Below are 27,008 nucleotides of genomic sequence, written 5' to 3' on the forward strand. Positions count from 1 at the left end.
TCCTTCCTTCTTCCTCCTTCCTTCCTTCCTTCCTCCATCCCTCCTCCTTTCCTTCCTTCCTTCCTCCCCTACTCCCTCCTTTTCTTCCTTCCTTCCTACCCGTTCCTTCCTTCTTGTTCCTTGCTTTGTGGCTCTTTCCCTTCCCTTTCTTCCTCTTCTCTCTGTCCACATAGAGCACCACCTGTGGGTATCTTCCCAAAGGAAAATGAGTTTGGATCACTGGAACCTCACAGATATCTTGAGATTTATGGGCTAGATTTCTTTGGGAAGGACCATGCCTTGAGTCCAGCTTAAGACAGTGCTATCTCTGGGGAAATCACTTCTCTTATGTCTGCCTCAGCTTCCTCATCTGCAAAAGAGAGTAAAAGGGATAATACAAAAGGTAAAAGGGATAATAATGGCACCGGCCTCCCAAGCTTGTTCTGAGGGTCAAAGGAGGTCATGTTTGTAAAGTACTTGGCACAGTACCCGGCACAGAGTAATAAATGCTTGTGTCCTTCTTCCCTCAGTAGAGCAGTGGGAGTTATAGACCTCAATGTGTTCTACACTGTTGGTTTTCCAAAAATGTTTTTCTTTCTCACGTGGTTTTATAGGAGAACACAGACCCAAAAAAATCAAATCAAATCAATAAAATGTTCAAATATAATTACTTTCCTAAGTATCTCACAGGGATATTTATCTGGGCCTCCTGTGGGCACTGGCAGCTCCTCTGTCTGTCAGAGGATAGATTGGCCCTGCCCGTCTCTCAAGGATGACCCCTCAGCACACACCCTGAGCAGCCAGGATCGTGGCCTCCAGGACCATGGGTCTAGACCCCCTTATTTTTAGAGAGAAGGAGCTGAGGAGTCGGGGCACTGAGGGGGATCTGAGAAGATAGTCCTAGGGATGTGGGGCTCCACCTCCTGAGCCTCCTTCTCTTCATCCTTAGCAAGCCCGTTTGAATAAAGAAATAAGCATTGTCCAAGGAAGAGGAGTGGAAGGAAGGGAAGAAGGAAGGGAGAGAGGGAGGGAGGGAGGGAGGAAGGAAGGAAGGAAAGAAGGAAGGAAGGAAGGAAGGAAGGAAGGAAGGAAGGAAGGAAGGAAGGAGGGAAGGAAGGAAGGAAGGAAGGAAGGAAGGAAGGAAGGAAGGAAGGAAGGAAGGAAGGAAGGAAGGAAGGAAGGAAGGAAGGAAGGAGGAAGGGAAGGAAGGAGGGAGGAAGGGAAGGAGGGAGGGAGGAAGGAAAAGAGGGAGGAGGGAGGGAGGGAGGCAGGGAGGCAGGGAGCCAGCCGGCTCACCTTGGCTTTTATGCCTTCAGGGTGTGTAGGAGACGGGCAAGCTGGGCCAGTGCCCAGCCCAGCGTCACTAGAGAGGAGAGTTGATGGAGCTCCTGGGCTCAGCATCCTCACTGTGTGACTCGGGGAGGGGGAGCAGTTCCCCTCCCTCTGAGTAACCGCCAGTGCCCACCCTCCCTTCCCCCCCCCTGCTCCAAGCTGCTTTGCCAGCCCTTTCCCAAGTCACAGCCTGTTCCAGCGACTCTGTGTCCGACACCCAAATTCAGATTCATGTTCTCAAGGTGAAGCCGTCTCTGTTTATCACAGAAAAATCTCAGCCCATTATTCCCGGCTCCGGCTTTAGTCATCCACAGATCCTGGTGACTCATGACAAATTGGTGACCGGAAGAATGATGAGTCACCAGACCTGACGATTGTAACTGCTCCAGTCTCAGTTTCTGCGGGCATATAATGGGCATGGGGACACCAGGCCCCGGGCAGCTTCCGGAGGGCTTGGAGAGCTTTCTGAAAGCTGTGGGATCTGTGTTGTGCGCAGGATTGGGCCCGTGGACAGTCATGTGTGCTCAGTGCTTTCCTGGGAGAAAAGCAGATCCGTGAGTCTTGGGGAAACGAACACAAATTCGGGTACCAACTGCAGGTGGCGCTGAGGTCTGGCCTGGGGGGCACAAGGCTTTCTCTGAAGCATTCTGGGCCAGGAAGAAATGGAGCTGGGGGCGCCCCTCTAACACAGGAAACGGGCTTGCCCGTTGTCCCCTAGCTGACCGGGTTCGATGTGGCACGCGAAGCCAGAGCTTCCCATTTTTCAGACCCCCCCATCACAAGCAGGTAGAGAACTTGCCCCGGTGTTCTCCAGCACGGCTCGAGGCTGTGGGGACCAGAGACTCGAAGCTGCTGAGGGAGGGAGGCTAATAATGAGGAGGACGAGGCATTTATGCTGAACTTCGAGGTTTGCAAAGCACTTGGTAAAGATCTCACTTCATCCTCTCAATGACCCAGGGAGGTGGGGGCTGCTATTGGGTCTCCCTGCTTCCGGTTCGCTTGTCATGAGTAACAGGCAGGGAGGGCCCGGTGAATCCGTCCTCCAGAGCTGAGGGGCTCCTCACGGACGGGCAACACGCATCAAGGCAAGCTTCAGTTCTCCCTGATTCTCCTGCGACCCCTCCTGGGCACACCGTGCTCGAGGGCACCCCCTGGAGCGACTTCAGAGGCGCAGGCCCTGGTGGGCACATCCAGCTTCAGGGCAGGGACACGGGGGCTCAGTGACATTTACCCCCCCAGGGTAAGGAGGACAAGGCAGCCCCAGGTTTCTGGGACTCGGGTATGGAGATAATTAAGAGCAAGGACGGAAATGGAGTCACTCATGACGTCTCCCCAGTGTGATCAGTGACCAGCAGCCTCCATAAGGAAGACTGCGAGCGGGTCAGCGGCCGGGCTGGGACTGAGCCAAGGACACCAGGCAGCAGAGCTCTGGAGGGGGCGGGGACCGAACCTCACGACCTGCCTTCAAATTCCTCAGTTTCCTTCCCTGTAAAATGCAGCAGCCGGAACAAGTGGTCTCTGAGTCTTCAAGCTCGAGACTATGAGCGGCCCAAGGCAAGCCCAAGGTCTTCTTGATCCCAGCCAGATGTCCCAGAGCCTCTGAGCTTCCCTCCCGAGCTGGTCCTTCCCAAAGCTGAAGCGCCACATCGGCGCGTCCTCAGGGTGTGTTAGCTTGTTGTCCGTCCACTCCGGGTCAGCTCTGTGGGAAAGGATTCCCCTATGTGGGAAACCCAGCTCTGGGCTCCAGCAGAACCAGCCTGACCCAGTCTACACAAAGGCCTTCTGGGTATTCTGAAGGCAGTTTTCCTGTCCCTCCTCCTCTCTGAGCTTCTTCCGGTTAAACATTTCCTTTCACCAACTACTCTTCCTGGGCCACGAACTTGAGTCCGCCCTCCTCGGGACACTGGGGGCATCCTCCGCACTTATGGGAGTCCTTTGGCCCCCCCACCGGAGACTTCCCTCCAAGAGAGAGCAAACAATGACTGTCCCTCGGCCATTCACCTTCTCCCTGTCATCTGTCCTCCATCTCGTCCACAAGGAGAGCTGAGGAAATGGCTATAGCAATACTGGGTCGCTCCCCCAAAGATTCAGGAGAGTCTCCGGGGCCACCTGCTCTCATCCCGCCCTGCTCTCCCTTCCCATCTAGTGCCGCTGAATGCTCAGGTCCCCTGAGGGGTCCACACCCCCCTGCCCTGGGGCCCGCCCAGGAGGAGAAGAACAGGGCTGGGCCGTACTTCCTGCTAGCACACAGCAGCCTCCAGATGTCAGAGCCAGCATCTGGGCTGGGTTCTCCCTGGCTCTGAGACAAGCTCTCTGGACTGTAAAACTGAATGAATGAATGAATGAATGAGTCAGTGAGTCATTGACTAAGTGAATGGGAAAGCAACACCTCTGCCTCAGTCTCCTTTTCTGATCAGAATGGCTGAGCCCAGTTCTCTCTGCAGCCGCAACGTCTTCCTGGAAGATCTGGGGGCCAAAGACTGCAGGGGAAGCCCACGGCTGTCTGACCGATCACCCTCCAGGCCCTCCTTCTGCTCCCCAGGGGATGACAGCATGTCAGGGGGGAGGGGAGTTCAGAGCAGCCTTGAGAAGGTCATGGTCCTTGCTGTGGATCTGCAGTGTGGGGATCCACCACTTTCTGAGCCAGCCCATCGCCCTGGAGCTCTCGGGGCCCTCCGGTTTCCAGCCCATCGCCCTGGAGCTCTCGGGGCCCTCCGGTTTCCAGCCCATCGCCCTGGAGCTCTCGGGGCCCTCCAGTTTCCTCAAACTGAAAGTCACTTCTTGCTCCAGTTTCTACCCCGGAGCATCCTCAGGCGGTCACTGATTTAAGGCCGCTGTAAACGCTGTGGTGGAGGCGGTTTCCTGGACGTCCCATCTCCACAGCTCCGGGAGTCCCTGCCAGGGGCTTGGGAGAATCCCCTGTGCCCTCGGGCTGGATCTGGTCCCTCAGGCTCATTAAAAGCTCGGGTTCCCCTTCACTGTTGGCCCTCACCTCTCGGCAGAGGGAAAGGGAGGAAGGGAGACTGTCTGGGATGATGCTGCGCCACCCCCACCCCCCAGCCAGGCCTTACCAGGCTCTCTCCACACCGGAGTCGTTCTCTGCCTGGGGAGCCGGGGCTGTGGCTGGCTGGGGTCCGACTAGTCGGTGTTTTTCCGATCACGTGCCTCGCTTTGGGAGTTTTCTACAACTACTGGTAGGGACCAGTGTTTCTGTAGTGTTTTAAAGGGCGTGATCCTGTGGGATTGACACACGTGTGAGCAAACCCCCTGGCACACATACTCCTGCCCTGGGACCCTCCCCACCCCCACCCTTGGGGCCATTCCCTGAGCTCCCCACAAGTCCCTGAAGAAAAGCCGAGGCTCCCAGGAAAGCCCCTCCCGCCTCCCCTGCAGCCCCTGGCGTCTGGGGGGATTCATGCTCCTGAGGCAGCCATTCACGCGGGCCTCGGCTGTGAGCTCCAAGGGAGAGCTGCCTGGCAAACCTGTGGCCGTGCTCAGAAAAGGGCTCCCTGGCCCCCCAGTAAATGTGCCCTTTCTCTCCCGGCAGGTTTTACCTGATTAGCGGTGGAGTCCCTTTGATCATCTGCGGAATTACGGCCGCGACCAACATCAAAAATTACGGGCCGGACAGCGACGGCGCCCCCTAGTAAGTATGGCATCCCGGCGGGGCTTCCGGGCGCCCTGTGAGACCCTTCCAACCCGGGCTTCCACCCTGTCCCACAGAAAAAGGCCGCTCCGGGCCGAGGCGGGAAACCGGGACTCGAAGCGCGCTCTGGTCCTCCCAGCGCTGGGATCCCGCGCCTGTGCTGACCCTCCCCTGGCCCCGGGGCTCGGAGGGCGCGGGGTGTCTGTGGTGCATCCGCTGACCCTGTCCGCGATGCCCTCTCCCAGCTCTCGCTGTCCGCCCGCTGACGCTGTCCGTGGTGCTGCTGAGAGTCAGCCGCTCCAACGGGGCTCCCACTCCTGGGGAAGCATGTGGCCTCCCACCAGAGCCCAGGAGGGGAGGGGCGAGAGCCTGGCTCCGGCCTCAGGGGTGCCTGGGGGTGCACATACACACACTCACACACACACACGCGCTCACACACACGCGCTCACACACACGCACACACACTCACACACACTCGCGCACACACACGCTCACACACACTCACACACGTGCTCACACACACACTCACACACGCACTCACACACGCGCTCACACACACGCACACACACACGCTCACACACACGCGCTCACACACACGCGCTCACACACATACACGCGCTCACACACACACATACACGCTCACACACACACGCTCACACACACGCACACACACACATACACGGGCGCACACATACACGCGCACACACACACTCACACACACTCGCGCACACACACGCTCACACACACTCACACACACGCTCACACACACTCACACACACGCTCACACACACACACGCGCTCACACACACGCTCACACACACGCGCGCACACACACGCGCTCACACACACTCACACACGCGCTCACACACACATACACGCGCACACACATACACACGCTCACACACACTCGCGCACACTCACACACGCGCTCACACACACGCTCACACACGCTCACACACACACACGCTCACACACATACACACACTCACACACACATACTCACACACACACGCGCTCACACACACACGCGCTCACACACACGCGCTCACACACACACGCGCTCACACACATACACACACTCACACACACTCACACACTCACACACACACACGCTCACACACACACGCTCACACACACGCTCACACACACACACGCTCACACACACACGCTCACACACACGCTCACACACGCTCACACACACACGCTCACACACACGCGCTCACACACGCGCTCACACACACGCGCTCACACACACGCGCTCACACACACGCTCACACACACGCGCTCACACACACGCGCTCACACACACACGCTCACACGCATACACATGCTCACACACATGCTCACACACACGCTCACACACACGTGCTCACACACGCGCTCACACACACGCGCTCACACACACGCGCTCACACACACGCGCTCACACACACACGCTCACACACACGCTCACACACACGCGCTCACACACACACGCTCACACACATACACGCGCTCACACACACACTCACACACACTCGCGCACACACACGCTCACACACACTCACACACGTGCTCACACACGCACTCACACACGCGCTCACACACACGCACACACACACGCTCACACACACGCGCTCACACACGCGCTCACACACACACGCGCTCACACACACGTGCTCACACACATACACGCGCTCACACACATACACGCGCTCACACACACACATACACGCTCACACACACACGCTCACACACACGCACACACACACATACACGGGCGCACACATACACGCGCTCACACACACACTCACACACACTCGCGCACACACACGCTCACACACACTCACACACACTCACACACACGCTCACACACACACACGCGCTCACACACACGCTCACACACACGCGCGCACACACACGCGCTCACACACACTCACACACGCGCTCACACACACATACACGCGCACACACATACACGCGCTCACACACACTCGCGCACACTCACACACGCGCTCACACACACGCTCACACACGCTCACACACACACACGCTCACACACATACACACACTCACACACACATACTCACACACACACGCGCTCACACACACACGCGCTCACACACACGCGCTCACACACACACGCGCTCACACACATACACACACTCACACACACTCACACACTCACACACACACGCGCTCACACACACACGCTCACACACACACGCTCACACACACTCACACACACACACGCTCACACACACGCGCTCACACACGCGCTCACACACACGCTCACACACACGCGCTCACACACACACGCTCACACACATACACATGCTCACACACATGCTCACACACACAAGCATGCTTGCTCACACAATAAACACACCACAGTCGTGCATATAAACTCATGTATATAACACATCCACACAACATAATGTGTGCACACCTGTTGTTTACAATACACATACACATGAATGCACACATGCTCAATCATACAGAACACTGTACACATGGTACATGTTTATATGCACATGCACACACTTATGCACACTTACATAATGCACGTATACACACCACATGCACACAGCACTCATGCACACAATGCACATATGCACACAATGCACATATACATACAGCACTCTCCTTACACAACACACGTGCACATTCACACAAATACAACATTCATATACAACACAATATATGCACAATGCACACATTCACCCACAACACAACACACACACTTTGATCCCATGAGCCTCCTTGGTACATCTCTGGGAATAGTCACTGATTCTGTGCCGTTTCTAGCCTCATGGGGGGTTGAGGCTTAACCGTGGTCTTTAGAGTGGCTGGAAGAGAAATGACTGAAGAGAGCAGCCCGTCCCCAGACTCGGGGTCCTGCCTCCGATCTCCGAATGACCCCACTTTATCACAGACACTCTGGCGTGCTTCCCCAGGCTCCTCTGGGCCGATTTCCCGGAGGGCAGGTTCATGGAGCTGTCAGACCCATCCCCTCCCCAACAAAACCACCAAGTGGTCTCCAGATGACTTCAGATAACCAAGTCCCCAGTCATTTATTAGGAGCTTCCCCAGCTCATCCCTGGGGCCTGAGATCCCTGAGTGACCAAACAGCCCCTGGGGGACATCTAGGAGCTGAGAGGCAAAGAAGCCCCTCCTACCAGAGCAGTCAGGGACACCCAGTGAGAGCAGGCACGTGGGCAGATTCTGCCCAGGGCAGGGACTGCAATCGGTCCTTGGAAGAAAGAAGGGGGCGCTTGAACAGAGGAAAGTCCCTTCCAGGAACAAGCGAAGACATGGTGACGGGCGCAGATGGAAGGAGAACAGCACATTTAAATGGGCAGAGGAGCCAGATGAGATCTGCACTTAGGTTAGAAATGTATTCTCTGCTTACACTTAGTTTTCAAAGAAGAATTGCATCTCGGGGGCCATCCTAAGCGGTCCATTCTCCTCTTAGACAGTTTTAGAGACTGGGGTGCATTGGGACATTATGAAGAAGAGAAAAAAGACAACACACAAAAACCCAGAGGCCAGAAGCCAACAAGTAGAAGACCTGGAACCAGTGGAGCTAGGTCCTGCAAGGGAGGGGCGTTGAGACAAGTTCTGCAAAGGGCAATTGCACAGGGGAATCCCCAAGGAGCTGCTCATCAGAAGGGAAGATCTGCATGGAATAAATGTCAGTAAAATGGGAGGAAGACAGAGGGGAAGATCACGAGCTTGGAAAGAATTTAACGATGATCTTTTGGGCATCGTGAATCACATCCAATTAAGCAGCCTGGGTGCGGAGGGATGTCTTGGAGGCCTCCCGCCCATCTGTGCCCAGGCAGAAATGCGGATTGGCCGAGGGATGCCGCAGCTGCTGACGCTTCTGTAGCTAATGGCCCGTGTGTCCGTTCGTCACGTGTTCAGCAAGACCTTGCCCTGGGCCCAGCATTCCGGACAAGCCAAAGAAGAGGCAGAACCGGGGCTTATCTCCTCCCATGTCACATCTATCCTCACAACCGTCTCAGATGGAAATCAGCCTCCTGTCAGTGTCCGGACACCAGAGCAGGCTTCCGGTGCGGCTGCCAAAAAGGAAGGACAAGGAAAGGAAAATTAGGCAGTCCTCATGGAGACAGCCAAACGTGACAGCGTGATTTAAGGAGATTGCCAGTTGCACCCAAAACACCATGAGTCGCCCCCTATGCCCAGCATGTTCTAGGGAACACCAGGAAGTCGGGGGAAACTTTGTGGCCTCCATTTGGGGGGCAAAGTGCTTCTCCTGGGACACAGACCTTCCTGCCTGTGCTTGTCACTCCCTCCTTAGCAGATGTGGCTCCCAGCACTGGGCCCAAATTGGGCTCTGGGTGGGGACTGGCTCTCCCTGCGCTAGTCCTCTCGGTACAGCCCAGGATGGCATTCGCCTTTCGGGTGCCATCACCCTGCTGGGCCTAACCGATCAAGAAGATCCGGGTCATCAGGCCCATTGCTTTCTAGCCCCCTCCCATCCCTGCCTTGTGCTTCTGATGCTGATCCATTGCACCTAGGTTGTAGAACCTCACAGCTCTCCCTACAGAACCCAAAGTCCTTTGGGTCCATTTTCCAGGCAGCCCAAAGCTAGGAGGAGTCCCTAACATGGCAGGCTCGGGGTTCACAGCAAGATTGAAGCATGACAAAAGCAAAGGCGAAAACATGGCTGTGTTCACAAAATGAATCAGCCAATGAATTTATTGTGAATTGTATAAAACCCAAAGAAGCCAGAGCAGTCTTGGGCAACAGGAACTAATTCTTCCAGGCCCCTGGGAGGCCTGATGGCAAATACAGCATCGTGTTCTGAGCGAAGGCACCAACCCCAGTGCAAATCTGAATAAAACAGCCCTGCCCACAGCACCCCTAAGAAGTGGTCCCAGCCTCTGCTCTAAGGAAGGGCAACTCTTCCCCTCCCCAAGCAATCTGTCTCAGCACAGGGAAGCCTTTCCTGACACTGGCCTCTGAAGGGTAATGCCCCCTTCTCACCCCGTAAATGGCCCACGAATCCAGCTGTCCTGAGCCCGCCCCCAATCTGCTCCTCTAAAAGCTAAAGCTGCTCCCTCCTTCCCCCAACCTCACATGGCAGGGGCTAATGGCCCTTCCTTCTGCTGACATCTGCTTGTTTGCAACTCATCAGTGACCTGAGGAAGAGAGCCGGAGTGGGGCTCCTAGGGTCGGGCTGGATTGGAACTGCTGTCACTAAGTGATTGAAGGACCGTGATACAGGAAGCAGGAGGCTTCTTCCTGCCCTTGGGCCTGGGTCTTGTGAGCATGGGCTGAATCAGAGCAGGCTCCCGGCAGACCCTGGGACAGCACGAATGTGGTCCAGAAGCTGGTTCCGGGAGGCATCGAGGCTACGGCAGGTTCTTGGAGGACTTGGGCTGGCTTTACCAGTTCTGCGGATGGTCCCACTGGCCCAGCCTGGAGCAGGGTCGGACTACACTGCTCGGTCCCCGGGGCCGCAGCCGGCTCGGACGCAGCATTCTCCAGGGGCACCCTGGCGCGAGCTCGGCCCACCGGCCACAACATGCCAAGGCCCACGCCCTATACAATGAGAGGCCTTACGTCCTCTCCAGGCACCTTTGGGTCTGCAAGAAATCCCATTCCAGGCCTCGAGCATGGAACCTTGAAGGAGTCTGGGGCAGCGAAGGGTGTTGGGAACCCAGAGGTCCCTCAGCTTTGCTTTCTCTGCTGTCTTCTCCCCTGTCATACGTATGTGCTGAGCCTGGCCTGGGAACGCTCTAAGCTTGTAGTCAGGAAGAGGTTTGCCCTTCTCATCCCTTTGTTCTCCTTCCTTTCCATCTGTTCTCTTCTTCCTATTCCTCCCCTTTTCCCTTCCTCTCTTCACTCTCCCTTTTCCCCTCCCTCTGTTTTTTCTCTCCCTCTGCCTTCCCTTTCCTCCCCTCCCCTTCCCCTTCTCCTTCATCTCCTCCTCTTCGCTCCCCTTCCTTCTCCTTCCCCTCTTTTTCCTCTTCCTCTTTATTCCCTTCCCTGTTCTCCTCCCTCCTTTCCCCTCTCCTCCCCTCTCCATCTTCTGTTTCCTCCCCCTCCTCCCCTCCTCGTCCCCCTCCTCCCCTCCTCGTCTCCCTCCTCCCCTCCTCGTCTCCCTCCTCCTCCTCCTCCTCCAGTTGTCTCAGGGCTGGGTAGCTGGGAGTTCTTGGGGCTCCCCACGCCCTTGTCGCTCACCCCAAAAGCAGCCGAGGCCGTGGGGAAGCCGAACAGCCCTGCTCCTCCGAAGCGACAGCCACAACATGTGAAAAGCAGCCTGCAGGGAAGCCGGTCGGGCCCTTCCTTCCCGGGCCAGCCGAGCCACCTGAGCCACCTGTGCCCCATCTGGAGGGGGGAGGGGGAGAGGGGCTGCTTTGAATCACTTCCGCCCGACGCTCATCCAGAGGGCAGTTATTTCAGACAGGCCCAAACCGGAGCTTCGGGTCGAGAGCGCGGACCCGGGCCGACAGTCTCAGGGCGGAGCGGCCGCTCCCCCCTTCTCCCAGCTCGCACCGGGTCCCGGAGGGCGGTTCCCCCCCACACACACACCTGGAGGGAGGGGAGGCGGGGGCGAGGGGCGGGGCTGGCCCAGGTCGCCCTGACGCCGCTGCTTCTCTCCCCGCAGCTGCTGGATGGCGTGGGAGCCCAGCCTGGGCGCCTTTTACGGGCCCGTGGCCTTCATCGCGCTGGTGACGTGCATCTACTTCCTGGCCACCTACGTGCAGCTGAGGCGCCACCCGGAGCGCAAGTACGAGCTCAAGGAGCGGCGGGAGGAGCCGGCGAGGCTGGCGGGCCCGGAGGCGGGCCCCGGCCCCGCGGGGGAGCCCGGCCCGGCCCCGGCCTGCTCCCTGCTGCCCGCCTCGCTCCTGGAGAACGAGCACTCCTTCAAGGCCCAGCTGCGGGCCGCCGCCTTCACCCTCTTCCTCTTCGCGGCCACCTGGACCTTCGGGGCGCTGGCCGTGTCCCAGGGCCCCTTCCTGGACATGATCTTCAGCTGCCTGTACGGGGCCTTCTGCGTCACGCTGGGGCTCTTCGTCCTCATCCACCACTGCGCCAAGCGGGACGACGTCTGGCACTGCTGGTGGGCCTGCTGCCCGGCGCGCGGCGGGGACGCCTACTCGGCGCAGGCGGGCGCCCGGGCCCAGCTGGACGCCAACGGCGACGCGCGGACGCACGGCCCCTGCCTGCAGGACTCCCCGTGCCTCGGGCCGCCCGGGGGCTTCGGCCACGCCCCGGGCGCCCACTGCAAGCTGACCAACCTGCACGCGGCCCAGAACCACGTCACCTGCCTGTCCCCGGTCACGCCGTGCTGCGCCAAGATGCACTGCGAGCAGCTGCTGGAGGACGAGGCCCACGTGCACGTGCACAGGCCCGGCGCGCACCTGCACCGCTGCCCCAAGGGCCGGCCCAAGCCCCGCTACTTCAGCCGGCACCGGGCGGCCGCAGCCGACAGGGAGTACGCCTACCACATCCCGGCCAGCCTGGACGGCGGCAGCCTCCCCAGCTCGCGCACGGACAGTCCCCGCAGCGCCCACGAGGGCCCGGCCGGCCTCCACCGGGCCTGCTGCGGCCAGGCCGACCCCTTCCCCACCGTCAGCCAGCCCGAGAGCAGCGACGCCAGCACGGTCATCTGCAGCTGCGCCCACCTGGCCGAGGGCGAGCGCTTCGAGCTGCACCCCCGCCCGCAGGTGCTGCCGTGTAACGCGGCCGGCCACAACGGGCTGCCCGCCGGGAGCCTGGACGAGGCCATCGTGTACGACGCCACGGGGAACATCAAAACGGGCCCCTGGAGGAACGAAACGACTGTGTGACGCGTGGGGCAGGCGGGGCTGGGGAGGGGCTGCTCCCCGCGGCAACGTCTCTGGACTCCCGGGGCCCCTGGCTTGTGCCCGACCCCGTTCGGGAGGAAAAGAGCGCGAGAAGCCGGCGGCGGCGGCGGGAAGACGCGGCCGGGGGCACTCTAGGCCCGGAGCCCTCCCGGGAGGAGGCGGCGCCTCTCCATCCCTTTCATCGCCAAGCTAAGTGCAGCCCAGCCCGATCCAAAGGGGCGAAGGTCCGCAGGGGCGAAGCTGCCTCTGGAACCCGGGTCCACGACGCGGTCCTCACGGCCCCTCCCTGCCACTTTCCTCCTCCCTCCTCCCCCCAGAGGGCACCAGGGAGCGCTCCGGTCTGCCTGTCCCCCGGGGCCCGTTGGCCCCTCACGACATCTCTCGGACTGCTCCGTTCCACGTGTCTCACCAAACTCCCGTGACAGCCACAGCCCCGGCTGCGGGAGAGCCGTCGCTGTCGGTCCATTGCGCCTTGTGCTCCGTCCCCTCTCGTTGTCCCAGGGACCTCTGTCTGAGGTCTCAGAACGGCTAAGGACCCGCTTTAGTGAGCACCCAACTGTCCGTGATCCTGTGCTGTGTCTACACCCGGCGTCGTGTTCGTGTCCCCTGATACTTCTGAGCCTTCAGGGGCTCCGGGGCTGGGCAGCACCTTGTGCTCATTCCTCCTCGAGGACCACAGTCATCCCCCCACTGTGAGAAGTAAGCCGGCATGGCCGATCCCTGCGCGGCGTAGACCCGCTCGTTCCATTTCACCCTTCAAAGAACTGGCTGGATTCAGCGCCGGAGGAGTGAGTGCTCTTTGTGATTCAGCACCGGAGGAGTGCTCTTTGTGACATGCAGAATTCCCAGACCCTCCTCCGGACTGGACTGCCCCAGCCCTACCTGGTGGCAGCTGGGCATCCCTTCCCGCAGGCTCATGGGGACATTCTGAAACGGGCTTCTCGGAACAAATGCTGGAGCCCTTGCTAAGCAGCCTTCCGAAAGAGCCTTGGGGGGCTCTGCTTGCGCCAAAGGGGAGGAGATGTCCCTCCATAAGCTGTCCAACCTGAGGCCACCAACGAGGAAAGGGTTAGGGCCCTCCCCTGCCCCTCCAGAGCACATCAGCAGTAATGGGGAGAGCAGACAGACAGAGAGACGGAGACAGGCAGAGACAGGAGACAGACAGACAGAGACAGTTATACAGTTGTTTTGAGACTTCTCAAAGCCACCTCCTCTCTACCCCACCCCCGCCCACTGTGCCCTGACATGACAGCCTGTCTCTGGTCTGTCTTATCCCTCCAAAGTGGGTTTCTGGCCTCCGTGCCAGAGAGTGAGAAGCAAGCCTCCAGGCGGACTCCCAGGTGGGTCCCGGGTTGTTGGGCGCGCCCCCTAGGAAGCCCGATGCCCACTTGGGAGAAGGTCTCTGCTTAGGGCCCCCGCTGCTGCCTCCTGTGCCGAGGCCAAAGGAACAGGAAGCTTTATTCCACGAGAGCTAGCCACCAGCTGTATCACAGTGTTCTGTGTTGTTTGCCTGTCACAATGCTTCGTGTAGTCCTCCCCCTCGTGAGTGTTCCTCCCGCCTCCCAGACAGTGACAGACCCTGGAGAGGACATGGGACAGCGGCCACACCCCAGGAAGGGCTCCGTCCCCTCTGGACCTGTCACCCACCGCAGGGAGCAGCCTATGCCTTCTATGCAAAGTGACAGTCCTCACCCACGCCCCTGCCCCTGTTGCCATGGGTGCCCCTGGGGGGCTTCTGGCCAGCGGGGAGACTGCAGAGGGAGAGTGTGGCCAGGATATATTAGCCCATTTCCCCAGAAAAAGAAGCAGGTGCTACTTTCCCCAGATGACTGAACCCTGCACATGAGAGTGAACATTCAATAGCAAATTGTATTGTATTTAAATATGGATTTAGCCTAGAGGAGTCCTTGCCGAAAAGATGTTATGAGATATTCTGTTTGCATATTCTATTTTCAGAAAATAAAAGTCTACAACGTAACTAAGCAGAGCTGGATGGCTTGATGTGGACTACCTTAAGGGGCAGTCTGGGGGATCCTTTGGGGAGGAGGGCCTGCAGGGCTCTAGGACCAGAAGTGAAGGGTTACTTAGGCCACTTGACCTCTCTGAGAAGCTTCACCCTAAGGCCTTTCAGCAGTGTCACAGACATCACAGATCAGTACTGGCAAAGTGAACTCCCAAACCAGGAGGTTCTCAAATTAAGTCACTGACTTGCAGGCCCTTCTTTTATTTCTTTTATTTATTTTGCTGAGGCAATTGGGATTAAGTGACTTGCCCAAGGTCACATAGCTAGGGAGCATTAAATGTCTGAAGTCAGAGTTGAACTCAGGTCCTCCTGAGTTCAGGGCTGATGCTCTAACCACCACTTAGCTGCCCAGGCTCTTCTTTTAAAAAATATTTTGTTTTCCCCTAATTACAAATTACAATTAATTTTAATATTATTTTTAAGTTTTGAGTTCCAAAGTCTATCCCTCCCTCCTTGAGATGGTAATCTGATATAAATTATATGTTACATACATCTAAAACATTTCCATATTAGTCATTTTGTGGAAGAAGACTCAGGAAAGGAAGGAAGGAAGGGAGGAAGGAAGGAAGGAAGGAAGGAAGGAAGGAAGGAAGGAAGGAAGGAAGGAAGGAAGGAAGGAAGGAAGGAAGGAAGGAAGGAAGGAAGGAAGGAAGGAAGGAAGGAAGGAAGGAAGGAAGGAAGGAAGGAAGGAAGGGAGGGAGGGAGGGAGGGAAGGAGGAAAGGAGAGAGGGAAGGATTCTTTAATCCGCATTCAAACTCTATCAATTCTTTCTCTGGAGATACATGGAGATCATGAGTCCTTCAAGATTGTTTTGTGTAAAGGGCTAGAACTGAGCAATGCACTTGGATAATGAAGCACGTGAGACTAATTGCCAATTGGACAGTTCCCTATTAACTTGTTTAAGGTTGACCCTCCCCAGCTGTTCTGTGCTGACTTGATTGGTGAGACAAAGAGGGGGAAGTGACTTGTGTGGGAGGAGTAAGAGAAACTTGGGTGGTGGAACTCACGCTCACTTGCACTCGTGACCTGGCGTTGGAGGTGACGGTAAAGATCTAGAATAAAGACGTTTAGTGATCCTGACTCCTGCTGATTTCTGGAAAGATAGAGTTCCAGCTTTTGGCGCCCAACGTGTGGCTGGCACCCTACTTCCACCGAAGAGTTATAAGAGTTCTAAAAAGGCACAGAGAAGGAAGCTTGAGGAACAAAAGATAGAAGATAGGTAAACTCAGGACATTGCCAGAGGGCAAGGGGATTTGAATGAGGAATCTGAGTGTGTAAACTCTGATTGTCCAGAAGAAATTTCAGCCCCACCTAGAGAGCAGATTATTGATTAGCCCACATCCACTCCACCTTCAGGGACTGAGGGAGGAGGAGTAGTGGGAGGGGCGGTGACATCATCAGCGCCCCCCCCTCCTCCCACACAGAGCCCCCCCTCCCAACAACTGCCCACTCCTGTAACTAGATTAGAAAGAGGGCTTATTGAAGCAATTGAAAATGGAAAAGAAGTAGATAATGATTTCAAACTTCAAATTTTTCCCGTGATTCAACAGTATAATTCTGCAGGTCAAGAGAGTAGAAGATATGCTCCTTTTTAATATGGATGTCCTTAAAAACCTGAAAAAATCTTGCACTGTCTTTGGTGCTTTTCATCTCCCTTCCTGAGATGTCAGGGGGGGGGGTGATCACCTCCTTTTTGGGGTTCTCATCTCCCTGAAAAGTCAGGGATGGTGCGACCTCCTGTGGTCTAAAACAAAAGAAAGCGGGAGATGTAAAGGGCTAGAACTGAGCAATGCACTTGGATGATGAAGCACGTGAGACTAATTGCCAATTGGACGGTTCCCTATTAACTTGTTTAAGGTTGACCCTCCCCAGCTGTTCTGGGCTGACTTGATTGGTGGGACAAAGAGAGGGAAGTGACTTGTGTGGGAGGAGTAAGAGAAACTTGGGTGGTGGAACTCATGCTCTCTTGCACTCGTGACCTGGCGTTGGAGGTGATGGTAAAGATCTAGAATAAAGACATTTAGTGATCCTGACTCCTGCTGATTTCTGGAAAGATAGAGTTCCAGCAGTTTTGCATCATTGTATTGCTGAGAAGAGCTACGTCATTCATAGTTCTTCATCATATAATATTGTTATGAATGTACAATGTCCTACTGGTTCTTGTTCTTTTCACTTTGCATCAGTTCATATAAGTCTTTCCAGGGTTTTCTGAGAGCATCCTGTTTATAACTTCTTATACCAAAATCATGTAGCACACCTTGTTTAGCCATTCCCCAATTGACGGGCAACCCCTCACTTTCCAATTCTTAGCCACTACAAAAAGAACACATGCAGGACATTATTGCAAGTATAAATCATGGGTTTCCTTTTAGAATCTCAGAGTTGGAAGGATCCTCAAGGGTCAGAGATCAATCATTCAATGAGCATCGATTAAGAACTTAGTAGGTGTTAGGCAATAAGTGCTAAAAATAAACAGGGTTTCTGCTCTTAAGGAGTCACAGTCAAATGAATGGGGAGGAGATAATGTGCAAGCAACAATTTTGTCAGAAAGACAGATAAAACAGAAATGGCAACGATCCCAGAGAAGTCACTGGGAGTTTGGGGACCAAATCCCCCCAAAAGGAAATTTAATCTGAGCCTTGAAGGAATCGGGAAGATGAGGCCAAGATGAAGAACAGAATTCCAGACACGAGCAGATTCAGGAGATGGAGTGTCTTGTGAAAGAATGGACTTGAATTGAAAAGAACAGCAACAAAGCCCCTGATGGCTCTTAGACAACATGGAGAGGAGTAAATTTTAAGAAGAGTGGAAAGAGCCTTGAATGCCAAATAAAAGTTATTTTATATGTGATCTTGGAGGTGATGAGGAACCACTGGAGTTGAGTGATTAAAGTTTGGGGTTACATGGTGAGACCTGTGAAAGATCTTTTTGACAACTTAATGCAAAAGTGGGGAGAGCTCAGTAAACTCAGTCACAGCAGGGTCAGAGTTGTGTTACAAAGGTTAAATTGCCAGGACCTGGCAACAGATGGAAGGTGGGAGTTGACCTAAGAGAGAGTGAGCAGCCATCCTGCTCCTAGGCTGTAAGTCTGAGTGACTAGGGCAGTAGGGTTAAGGGACGGGTTACAGCATCTAAAGGAGCTTCGGGGCAGCCTTTGCTGACACAGGTGTTGCGGACTGGGAATGAGATAAATTGGAGGCAGAGGGAAGAGGAGGGAGGTCAGACAACACAACAGCCTCTCGGTCAGAGAGGTCAGAGAACAGCAACTGCCTCCCAATCTCCTTGTATCATCCTCTCACAGGAGGAGAGCCATTGTGGGTCGGATCTCCAGTAGCCACTGGCAGGTAGCTCTCCCCCCCCCCCCCCCCCCGTGTATTTCAGCAGCTCTCCCATAGTTCCCTCCTCTATTAGGGAAGTTGGAAAGGAGGCTTTTAAGCAGGGAAACAGCCTCCTGGAACAGGAGAATCTGTTAGCAGAGAGAATCGGTTGAAGGAGATGAGATGGGATGGGGTCCTTGGGACATAAGGGGATGAGATGGGATGGGGTCCTTGAGACATAAGGGGGCTTTTCCTTGGCAAGGAAGAGGACTACAGTTTCTTGTGAGAAGTTTGAAGGATGTGTAGTTGAATAAGACATCTTGGGGAGGTGAGATGAGAAGAGAAGGTGGGAGTGAGCTACTGGCAAATGACCTCATTTTGAAGGGGAAAAATGGGATACAAGATTTGGGATTGAAAAGGGGAGGAAAGGGGAGCCATGAGGGACTGGACAGGATTTCACCCAATGCCATCTTCTAACCTTATAGAGGAGAAAAGTGGCTTTTCCAAGGAAACACGGGCAGTAATTAGCAAAACTGGGATTGGAACTGGTCCTGTGATTTCAGACGCAAAGTATTCAGCTACCTATTCTAACCAGACCTGGTAGGAATCCCTGCCCCTACAATATCCCGCCAAAGGGACAGGCGTCCTGCACCTGAGGACATTCCGAGTCCATTATTCCATTTTGGAATTGCTGTTAGAAAATGAGTCTGGCTCGAGGCTCCCACCCTTGATTTCTCCAGGCTAATACCGAGCCCAGCCAGACACTCTGCCTCTGAGAAGTCCGGGCTGGTAGAAGAGAGAAGCCACGGAGTCTGCTAAATCAGGGAAAGGAACCAGAGGCCGAAGGTCTGCCACTCTGGGGCCACATTTGGTCTTGGCTAATCGGACCCAAGCGCCCTAAACAGCAGAACCATGTTTCTTGAATGCGTTCGGGGAGCTGACCACTGTGTAATGTCGAACTTCCCTTTCCCTCCTGCACCAAGGGCAGTGTCGGCAGGGCAGTCCTACCTGGTTTGCAGGTTGTGTTTGGGCTTAACTCTCCACCATCCGTTTTGGAGTGGGACACCCCACGCCCGCCTTCCCCCACGAGTTGGTCTGGTTAGTGAAACGCTGGCAGAAGGCAGGAGGGAGGCGATCTGATTTTGTGGAAGGACCCCGGACTTGGCCATCAAAGGCAGGGGCTCATTTCAGCTTAGGAAGGGACCACCAAGGCAAATGAGGACCCAGAAGTGGCTCCCGGACATCTCCAGAGTGGGACTCAATCCAGCTCTCTACAAAATGCCAGCAAAGAAATTCCCCACGTCTTGTGGCTGTCCTTCCCACTTAGAGATGGAATCAAAGGAAGGAAATGCCCGCTTTTATTAATCCTCAACCTGCCTCTTTCCAACATCTCCCCATTACCCCCTGGTTCTGCTCTCTGTTGCCAGGCAGGACAAAGCTAATGCCCCTTCCAGGGACAGTTCTCCAAATACTTAATTAGCCTGAATATCCCTCCACCAAACCTTGGCTTCTTTCCCTTCCTCTCCTCCCTTCCTTCTTCTCCTCTCCCCTCCCTTTTCTTCATTTCTTCTCTCCCTTCCATTCCCCTGCACTCCTCTCCCCCTCTTCCCTCCTTCCTGCTCCTCTCCTCCCCTTTCCTTCCTGCCTCTCTTCTCCTTCCCTCTCCTCCTTTCTTTTTCTCCTCTCCTCTTTCATATCCTCCTCTCCTCTTTTCTCCCCTCTCCCCTCCTCTCCTTTCCCCTCTCCTTCTTTTTTCTTCTCTCCTTTCCTTTCTTTTTTCCCTTCCTCTTCTCTTCTCCCCTTTCTTCTCCTCTTCTCCCCTTTCCTCTCCTCTTTCCTTCTTGAGCACAATGATCACCATCTTGAGAAGAGTGCCTAGTGAGACCCCAAACATTACAACCCGAATGGCGTGGTGCCCTCCAGACCAGAGAAGCGGGCAGCAATGTCTGTCCCATCTGCGGGCACTGGCAGGCTCACTGTCTGGGATGTCCATCCAAATGCATGTCTTCATCTGGGCCACACACATCCTTTATCTACTGGGTTTTTCTTTTGTGGACAATCAGCCAAATCCAGGCTAGGGGTTCTGGAGCTCAGCTAGGAGGTTCTGCAGCGTCTCAAGGTTGGATGTAGTTCCAACAATGTCATCCCCAATCTGCTCCATCTGGACCATTTCCAGCTTCATCTGAAGTCTGGGATGGACAACCTCCGTGAGTAGAAAAACCTTTAATAAGCATATGTCTCTCTGTTTGATATTAAGCATCCCAAGGTAATGGAACAGTTTGTATTTTTGTTGTCACATTTTCATGAAATCTTAGATGATTTCCAGCAGAGCTCATGGGAGAAGAATCCTGAAGATGATCACAAATCAAGCGTTTTTAATATCTCGCCAGGAAAGGCATGGAGAATACTTTGTTCTCCACCTTTGTTACTTTATTGGGAGACGACTGTCAACATGTGATCTACTGCAAAATAGCAACAATTCTTATCTCCATATTCTTAATTCCTAGGTCAGTGATGGGAATTTTGCAGCGATTCAATAAATGCTTGTTGGTTTGTCAAACCAGCGCCCCCATCCTCTCTCACCCTTTCATCAGTGACATTTCCATCTCCTCATGCAATGTCCTGGGTGTTAAGTTTTAAATATGGTGGTCCTGCTACATTTGATGTTGAAAATATAATTTTTTAAAATGTGCAGCTCTTTTCGATTTTTCATCCATTTGTTGTCCTCCTTCCAGTTGTTCCTTTGTTCAGCTTTGCTCCTGACTAAGATTTCTTTGAGTTCCTTTTCCCTCCATTACTTTTTCATTGTTTTATCATGTGATCCTGCCTAAGAGGACAGAATAATGACTGGAACATCAGTTGGCATCAAATCCTGCCCCTTCCACTTGCTACCTTATGATCTTGGAACAGTAACAATCTCCGGGATGCTTAATTTTCTCATCAGCAAAATGAATGATTGGATTAGAAGGATACTGAAGTTTTCCGTCTCTCCAGAATGACATTTCTCTAAATGTCCGATTGTGTTACCTCCTTGTAATGTCCTATCCCATCTCTCTCATAGACTTTTACAATAGAGCTGATCTTTTATGTCACCGTTGCCCTCGATGGCCATAGATACCCATATGGGAAGGAGACGCGGCAGCTTCTAGGCTCTTTGGTTTATTAAATGTAGTGATTGGGTTTACTAAATGTGGTCATTGATTTACCTTGGCTAAACTACCTTAAGAAATGGGAAGATTTTGTAATATGTCTTTCCCACCATCTGTTTCTAATTTTTTTTTTTGGCATTTGCAGCACATTTAATAAATTAGATTTGGGTTGATTTAACTAAATGCTTTATTTTTCTCATTTTAATCTTTTCTTCTGTGTTTGTTGTTGGGGTTCTTTTCCCCTAGTCTTTGCTCTAATGAGTTAGTGATCTGATGGTCCACAGAAAGTCAATTCATGCCTTATTTCTGTGTCAGTAATGAGTCATTTCCTTTCTTTTTAAAGAAAATCAATGCTTCTCTGTGTCTATGTTTTTGGTCCTTTGCTCAGAGAAAGCATTCATGCTTTGTAGTTAGAGAGCTCTCCTCCAGCCTTCCAGTCTTGGGTCTCTCTCATTTCAAACTCCTCTACCATATTTTCCACCATCCGCCACTACTCCCACTGAATAGAAAAGTAATTGTTTTCTTAGTTTAGAAGGCCTTTTCCTCCGTCTTCATAGAATTTCTCCCACCTCCTCCTCCTCTATAACAAATGTTGGCAAATAGGCGAAAAGCCCCATTATGGCGATGTTTTGTACACACATAGGAGCACCACAAGGCTAAATGGCCAATGTTCCCTCGGGGAGGTTTTTCCTTGCTTTGGACCCGACAGTTGGACCAAAATTGCCTCTAACTTGGGGGTGGCTAGAGCCAAACAGAGCCGGCTGGCACCAGGTGAGTCGGAATCAAGCAGGTGTTTCATTTCAAAGAGCCCTCTCTTGCTTGCTTGATTCCGACTCACCTGGCTTGTAAACAAAATCCTCCTTCCTAGGAAGGGGTGTTCCCTCACTTATGGCAGGAGGGGGGGTTTTAAGCATGAAAGCCACAAACAGGGGGACCACTACACAATCATTCTGGTCTCCGAGCTGTTGGGGACCTTGAGCCTTGTACTTGTTCAGCAGGCGTAGGGCAAGGGTTCGACAGCAGGGAGACGTGGAGATGCACATGGTCACTTTGGGGTGACGGTTACGGGCAGGATTGTTGTTATACCAAACTTGGGGCCCAGCCTGCTTCCTTGGCTCTGGAAGTGGGATGGCTCCTACAGTATCTCGGCAGCATCCAACCGACCTGGGCCGCTCCCTTCCAAGGCTTTCCAGGGAGATCTGCGAGCCAGCTGGTCTTGCTGATGTAATTTCCTTTCGTCTGCTGATGTCCAGGGATCTTTCATGATGAATCCCAAAGAAGCTTCCCACGTGGAGTGTCAGCAGCGCTGTTGCTATTGAGAAACGCTCACAGAGCCTTCCGCCCCCTTTTCCTCTCCTCCTCCAGAGGCAGAGGGACACTTCTCCTTATTTGACTTCTTGGGTTGCCATGGCTAAAAAATTCACTCACTCAATCAATCAATCAACAGGTGTTTAAGTGCCTACTGTGTGCTGGACACTCTATGGTTCACAAATTTCCTTTTTTTGTATTTGGGGCACTGGGGGGGAAAGGCCAGGGTCTCCCACTGGGCCTGGCTCCATCTCCAGCCATCTCGATCTGGGCACTGGACAGTGAGGCTGGTGACGTTGCACAGCCCCCCCTTACTCAAATCCAATTCCCTTGCAAGTCATGGTATCACCTCCATGATGTCCCTTTGAGAATGAAGGGCGCGCACCTGTAACAGCCCCAGGAAGCCGCCTCAGACCCAGGTCTTTAGTCTACTGTCCAACCAAGTCTCAGGTACAGTTTCAATGCCTGTCTTGTTTAAACTAGTCAGTGAGGGGCAGCTGGGTGGCGCAGTGGGTAGAGCACCAGCCCTGAATTCAGGAGGACCCGAGTTCAAATCTGGTCTCAGACACTTAACACTTCCTAGCTGTGTGACCCTGGGCAAGTCACTTAACCCCAGACTCAGAAAACAAACAAACAAATGAATGAATGAATGAATGAATGAATAAAGAAAGAAAGAAACAAACAAACAAGTCAGTGGGCTTATCCACATGCCCAAGGTACTAGGCCTGAAGGGGTAGAGGGGCCAGAGCTTCTGAAGGAAACCAGCTGTAAGGAGGACCGAGGGCAGAAGAGCATATGGGAGAAAAGCCAGCAGAACCAGCTGGATGTGGACAGTCTGCTCCCCCTGCCCGCTCCCCACCACCTCCCACCCGGGACCCCCATCTCCTGAGCCCCCCAAGCTTCTGGGCTGGGAGCTGAGGATGAGGGGCACAGGGCAGGCTGACACACCTTCCTAAGGGTCTTGATACTTCCCAGGACTCGCAGCATTTTCTGGGCAGAGGAAGGAGCTGCGGGGGCCCAGCCCTCAGAAGGTCATGTACACGGGGAGGGGTCAGACTTCAATGTGAAGCCCTCCCAGCTTCACTGTTCCCCAACCACCCCCTAGAAATAATTCTGACTCAGCCTCGTGCTTTGCTGAGCAAACCATCCAGTCCCTTCCTATCGTGCCATGTGCACACACACATACACGCTCACACTCACACACACACATACACGCTCACACTCACACACACACATACAAGCTCACACTCACACACACATACACACTCACACTCACACACACACACGCTCACACTCACACACACACATACACGCTCACACTCACACACACACATACACACTCACACTCACACACACACACACACTCACACACACACATACACGCTCACACTCACACACACACACACACGCTCACACTCACACACACACACACGCTCACACTCACACACACACATACACGCTCACACTCACACACACACATACACGCTCACACTCACACACACACACACACACGCTCACACGTACACACATACATGCACAGGGATACACACACACGTGCATGTACTACATGTGTGCACCACTCTTCCCTTAACACTACCCCCTCGAGTTTCTAATTCAGGGCCTGCTCCTTCCTCCATAGGACCAAAAAGCCGGGGCGGCTGCAGAGTGATGGAAGAAAAATCTCTGTCCTATCCGTGTGTGGTCTGGTTCCAGTCCAGACACAGACACTTTTCTGTGTGCATAAAACTCCCCCCTTCCACCTCGCACATAGCAGATGCCTGACTAATGCTCGTTGATTTGGATTCATAACCAGCCGCGTTCAGAACCAGGAGCGTCTTTCCCTCTGACTTCCAGGCATCCAGCTAGGGGCAAGAGCCCCCTTCCTGCCCTACTTGTCTTGCCTAGCCTGGGGGGACCTGAGGGAGCTGCTGGTTGTTTTCTGTTCTTTGTGACCTAAAGAACTCCGGCCTTCGTCATCAGAGCCACAGATGGTCTTCTCTGAGCCCGGCAGCACGCAGAAATCGGAGTGGAAGGAGGAGGGCAGCCTGAGACGTGCAGGGAGAGACCTCTCTAGGGCCAAGAGGGAGGCAGGGCTTTCCTCCAGGCAGAGCAGTGTCCCAGACACCTCAGTCCAGACACAGGGAGCCCCAGAATCACAAATCCAACTTCCATGAGTTGGGGGGACACCCTTGTCTGCATGGCAAGAACATAGATCAGGCGGCAGGCAGCTGGTGCCCTTGGGAAGAGAGTTCTCTGGGATGGAGGAAGCCATCACCCCCGGCCAAGCTGAGGATCTCCAAGGTCTGAGAGTAGAGAACTGGCCCCCCACGCCACTGCTGTCTTAGAAGTCACTGCTGCTGCTGCTCTTTAAAGCGGGATGCCATCTGAAAGGGAAGTGATGGAGTTTAAAGCCAAGGTATGGGAGAGATGAAGACTTAGGATGAGACGGAGAACAAAGCACAAGGAGACCATCCAAAAGCACAGACGTGTTTCATGCTCATGAACCAAACAGTAGGTGCTTAATAATGCTTGTCACTGAGTGATGTGCCCACACCCTCCCATAGAGGAACCCGTTGCACGTATCCCTCTGACAAAAAACAGGAGCGGGCCACACAAATAGTAAGAGATTGGGAATCCCGACTCTGTGTTCCTGGGCTTGGGCAAACGTTCTTTTTCCACAGGATGTTTTGAAGGGGGCTCACGATAGGAAGGAGTCTCTCTGACTCCACTGGGAGACCGTAAACTCTCTGAGGCCAAAGGCCCGTCCGTCTCCACCCTTGGATGGCCCCGCAGCCAGAAGGGCTGCGCTTCAATCCCCTGCAGATTCCTTCTCCCTTCACTCCAAGCTTCACTCACCCCTGTCCAGTCCCCGGAGCCTGGAGGCTGGCGACCCCGCAGACATCCTGCCCGGTGTGGAGAGCTGTCCCAAAGCCGTCGCCCCCGCTTTGGCTCAGGATCAGGCACTCTTTCTCTGAGTTTTGAAATGGCCCATTTCACCTTTGACATGTTTAATGCCTTCTTTTCTGCCTTCCCCTCCCCCTTGCCTTCTGCAATCCGGTGCCCAATGAAGCTTTTCTACATTTCTGAAAGCTGCCCCTCCTGCACTCAATCCAAACCCCCCAAAATCTCCTTTCTCAACAAACATACGGTTGCACTGAGAGGGGAAAAATGCAATGGAAGCCATCCCAGGAAGCACCCACAGGGGATTGTCCAGGTGCGGGGTAAAGGTGGTGGGCTCCATCAGTCAGCTGTGAGAGGTCTCAGACAGCAATGCTAACAAATACCACAGTCCTGGATCCCAAGTCCGCTGGGATCCCAAGCTTGTCCTCTGTGACATGAGCCCCCAGAGTTTCTGCTGCTTCATCACTCAGTTAAGTATTGAGGTGATGCTTCTTTGCCCAATTGAAGGAGAGGGTTGAGGATGAGGGAAGGATGGGGGGGAACTAAATCAACCACATTTCCCAGAACTCCTGGATAAAGCAGCTTCTAAATGGCCTGGGGAGCCCAGAGCCCAGAGGGCCTTGTTTGCCAGGTTGGAGGTGAATGATTGTTCCTAGTTTTCTTGTCCGAATCTGCTTCTTCAGAATCAACAGCGCCTGGGCCCACAGACCTGAGGCCTCCCTTTCTCAGGTGCCGAAATCTCTCTGGCTCTGGAAGGAGCAGCTGGGACTCCTTGCAGCGCCTCATTGCAGAGTGCGGCGAGCCTCTGACCCTGGGGGGTGAGCCCGGGTGGGGTGGACACGCGGGGCACCATGGTCACGTCTTCTAAAGAAGAATGGAGAAATGCGGGCAACAGCGCACACTCAGAGGCTCGGGCAGATGCCGAAGCGGCCTGCAACCAAAATGAAACCGCGTTGTGAATGCCCCCGGAGACCCAGCTCCACCCCAGAATTCAGGGTCACCGATCGTGGGGCCAGGAGGAACCTCCAGAGCCGTTCCAAACCAAGCCAGCGTCCCCCCCTGTGACAGACAAAACAACAGCCTCTGCTGGAGGACTCCCCAGAAGGGCAAGCCCAGCACCTCCCGCTCCAGGGAAGGAGGATTTTCCTGCAGAAGGGACCAGACCTACTCCTCCCTATCCTCACAAAGCCCTTCAGGGTCTTTAAAGAAAACAGCCTTGTTCACACATGCACACACTCAGGCACACATCCCAGACTATACTCACTCATATGCACAGACTCTCCCCCTGCCCCTCTCTCCCTCCCTCCCTCCCTCCCCTCCCATCCCTCTCTCTCTCTCTCTCTCTCTCTCTCTCTCTCTCTCTCTCTCTCTCTTCTCTCTCTCTCTCTCTCTCTCTCTCTCTCTCTTCTCTCTCTCTCTTCTCTCTCTCTCTTCTCTCTCTCTCTCTCTCTCTCTCTCTCTCTCTTCTCTCTTCTCTCTCTCTCTCTCTCTCTCTCTCTCTTCTCTCTCTCTCTTCTCTCTCTCTCTTC

General features: G+C 54.3%; 1 protein-coding gene across 4 annotated transcripts in view; it reads left to right on the forward strand.

Annotated features, from left to right (window-relative positions):
• ADGRA1 (adhesion G protein-coupled receptor A1) overlaps positions 1–14,767 on the forward strand; it is a 223,240-nt gene extending 208,473 nt beyond the window's left edge. For all 4 annotated transcript variants that reach the window (XM_074297219.1, XM_074297221.1, XM_074297220.1 and 1 more), the window contains 2 exons: positions 4,859–4,957; positions 11,577–14,767. In XM_074297219.1, the coding sequence (XP_074153320.1) occupies positions 4,859–4,957; positions 11,577–12,762 (1,285 nt within the window). In that variant the 3' untranslated portion in view covers positions 12,763–14,767. The remainder of the gene's footprint in view (positions 1–4,858; positions 4,958–11,576) is intronic.
• The last annotated feature ends 12,241 nt before the right edge of the window (positions 14,768–27,008 follow it).

This window comes from Sminthopsis crassicaudata, chromosome 2, assembly GCF_048593235.1.
Source record: "Sminthopsis crassicaudata isolate SCR6 chromosome 2, ASM4859323v1, whole genome shotgun sequence".
In the NCBI taxonomy this organism is placed as follows: Eukaryota; Metazoa; Chordata; class Mammalia; order Dasyuromorphia; family Dasyuridae; genus Sminthopsis; species Sminthopsis crassicaudata.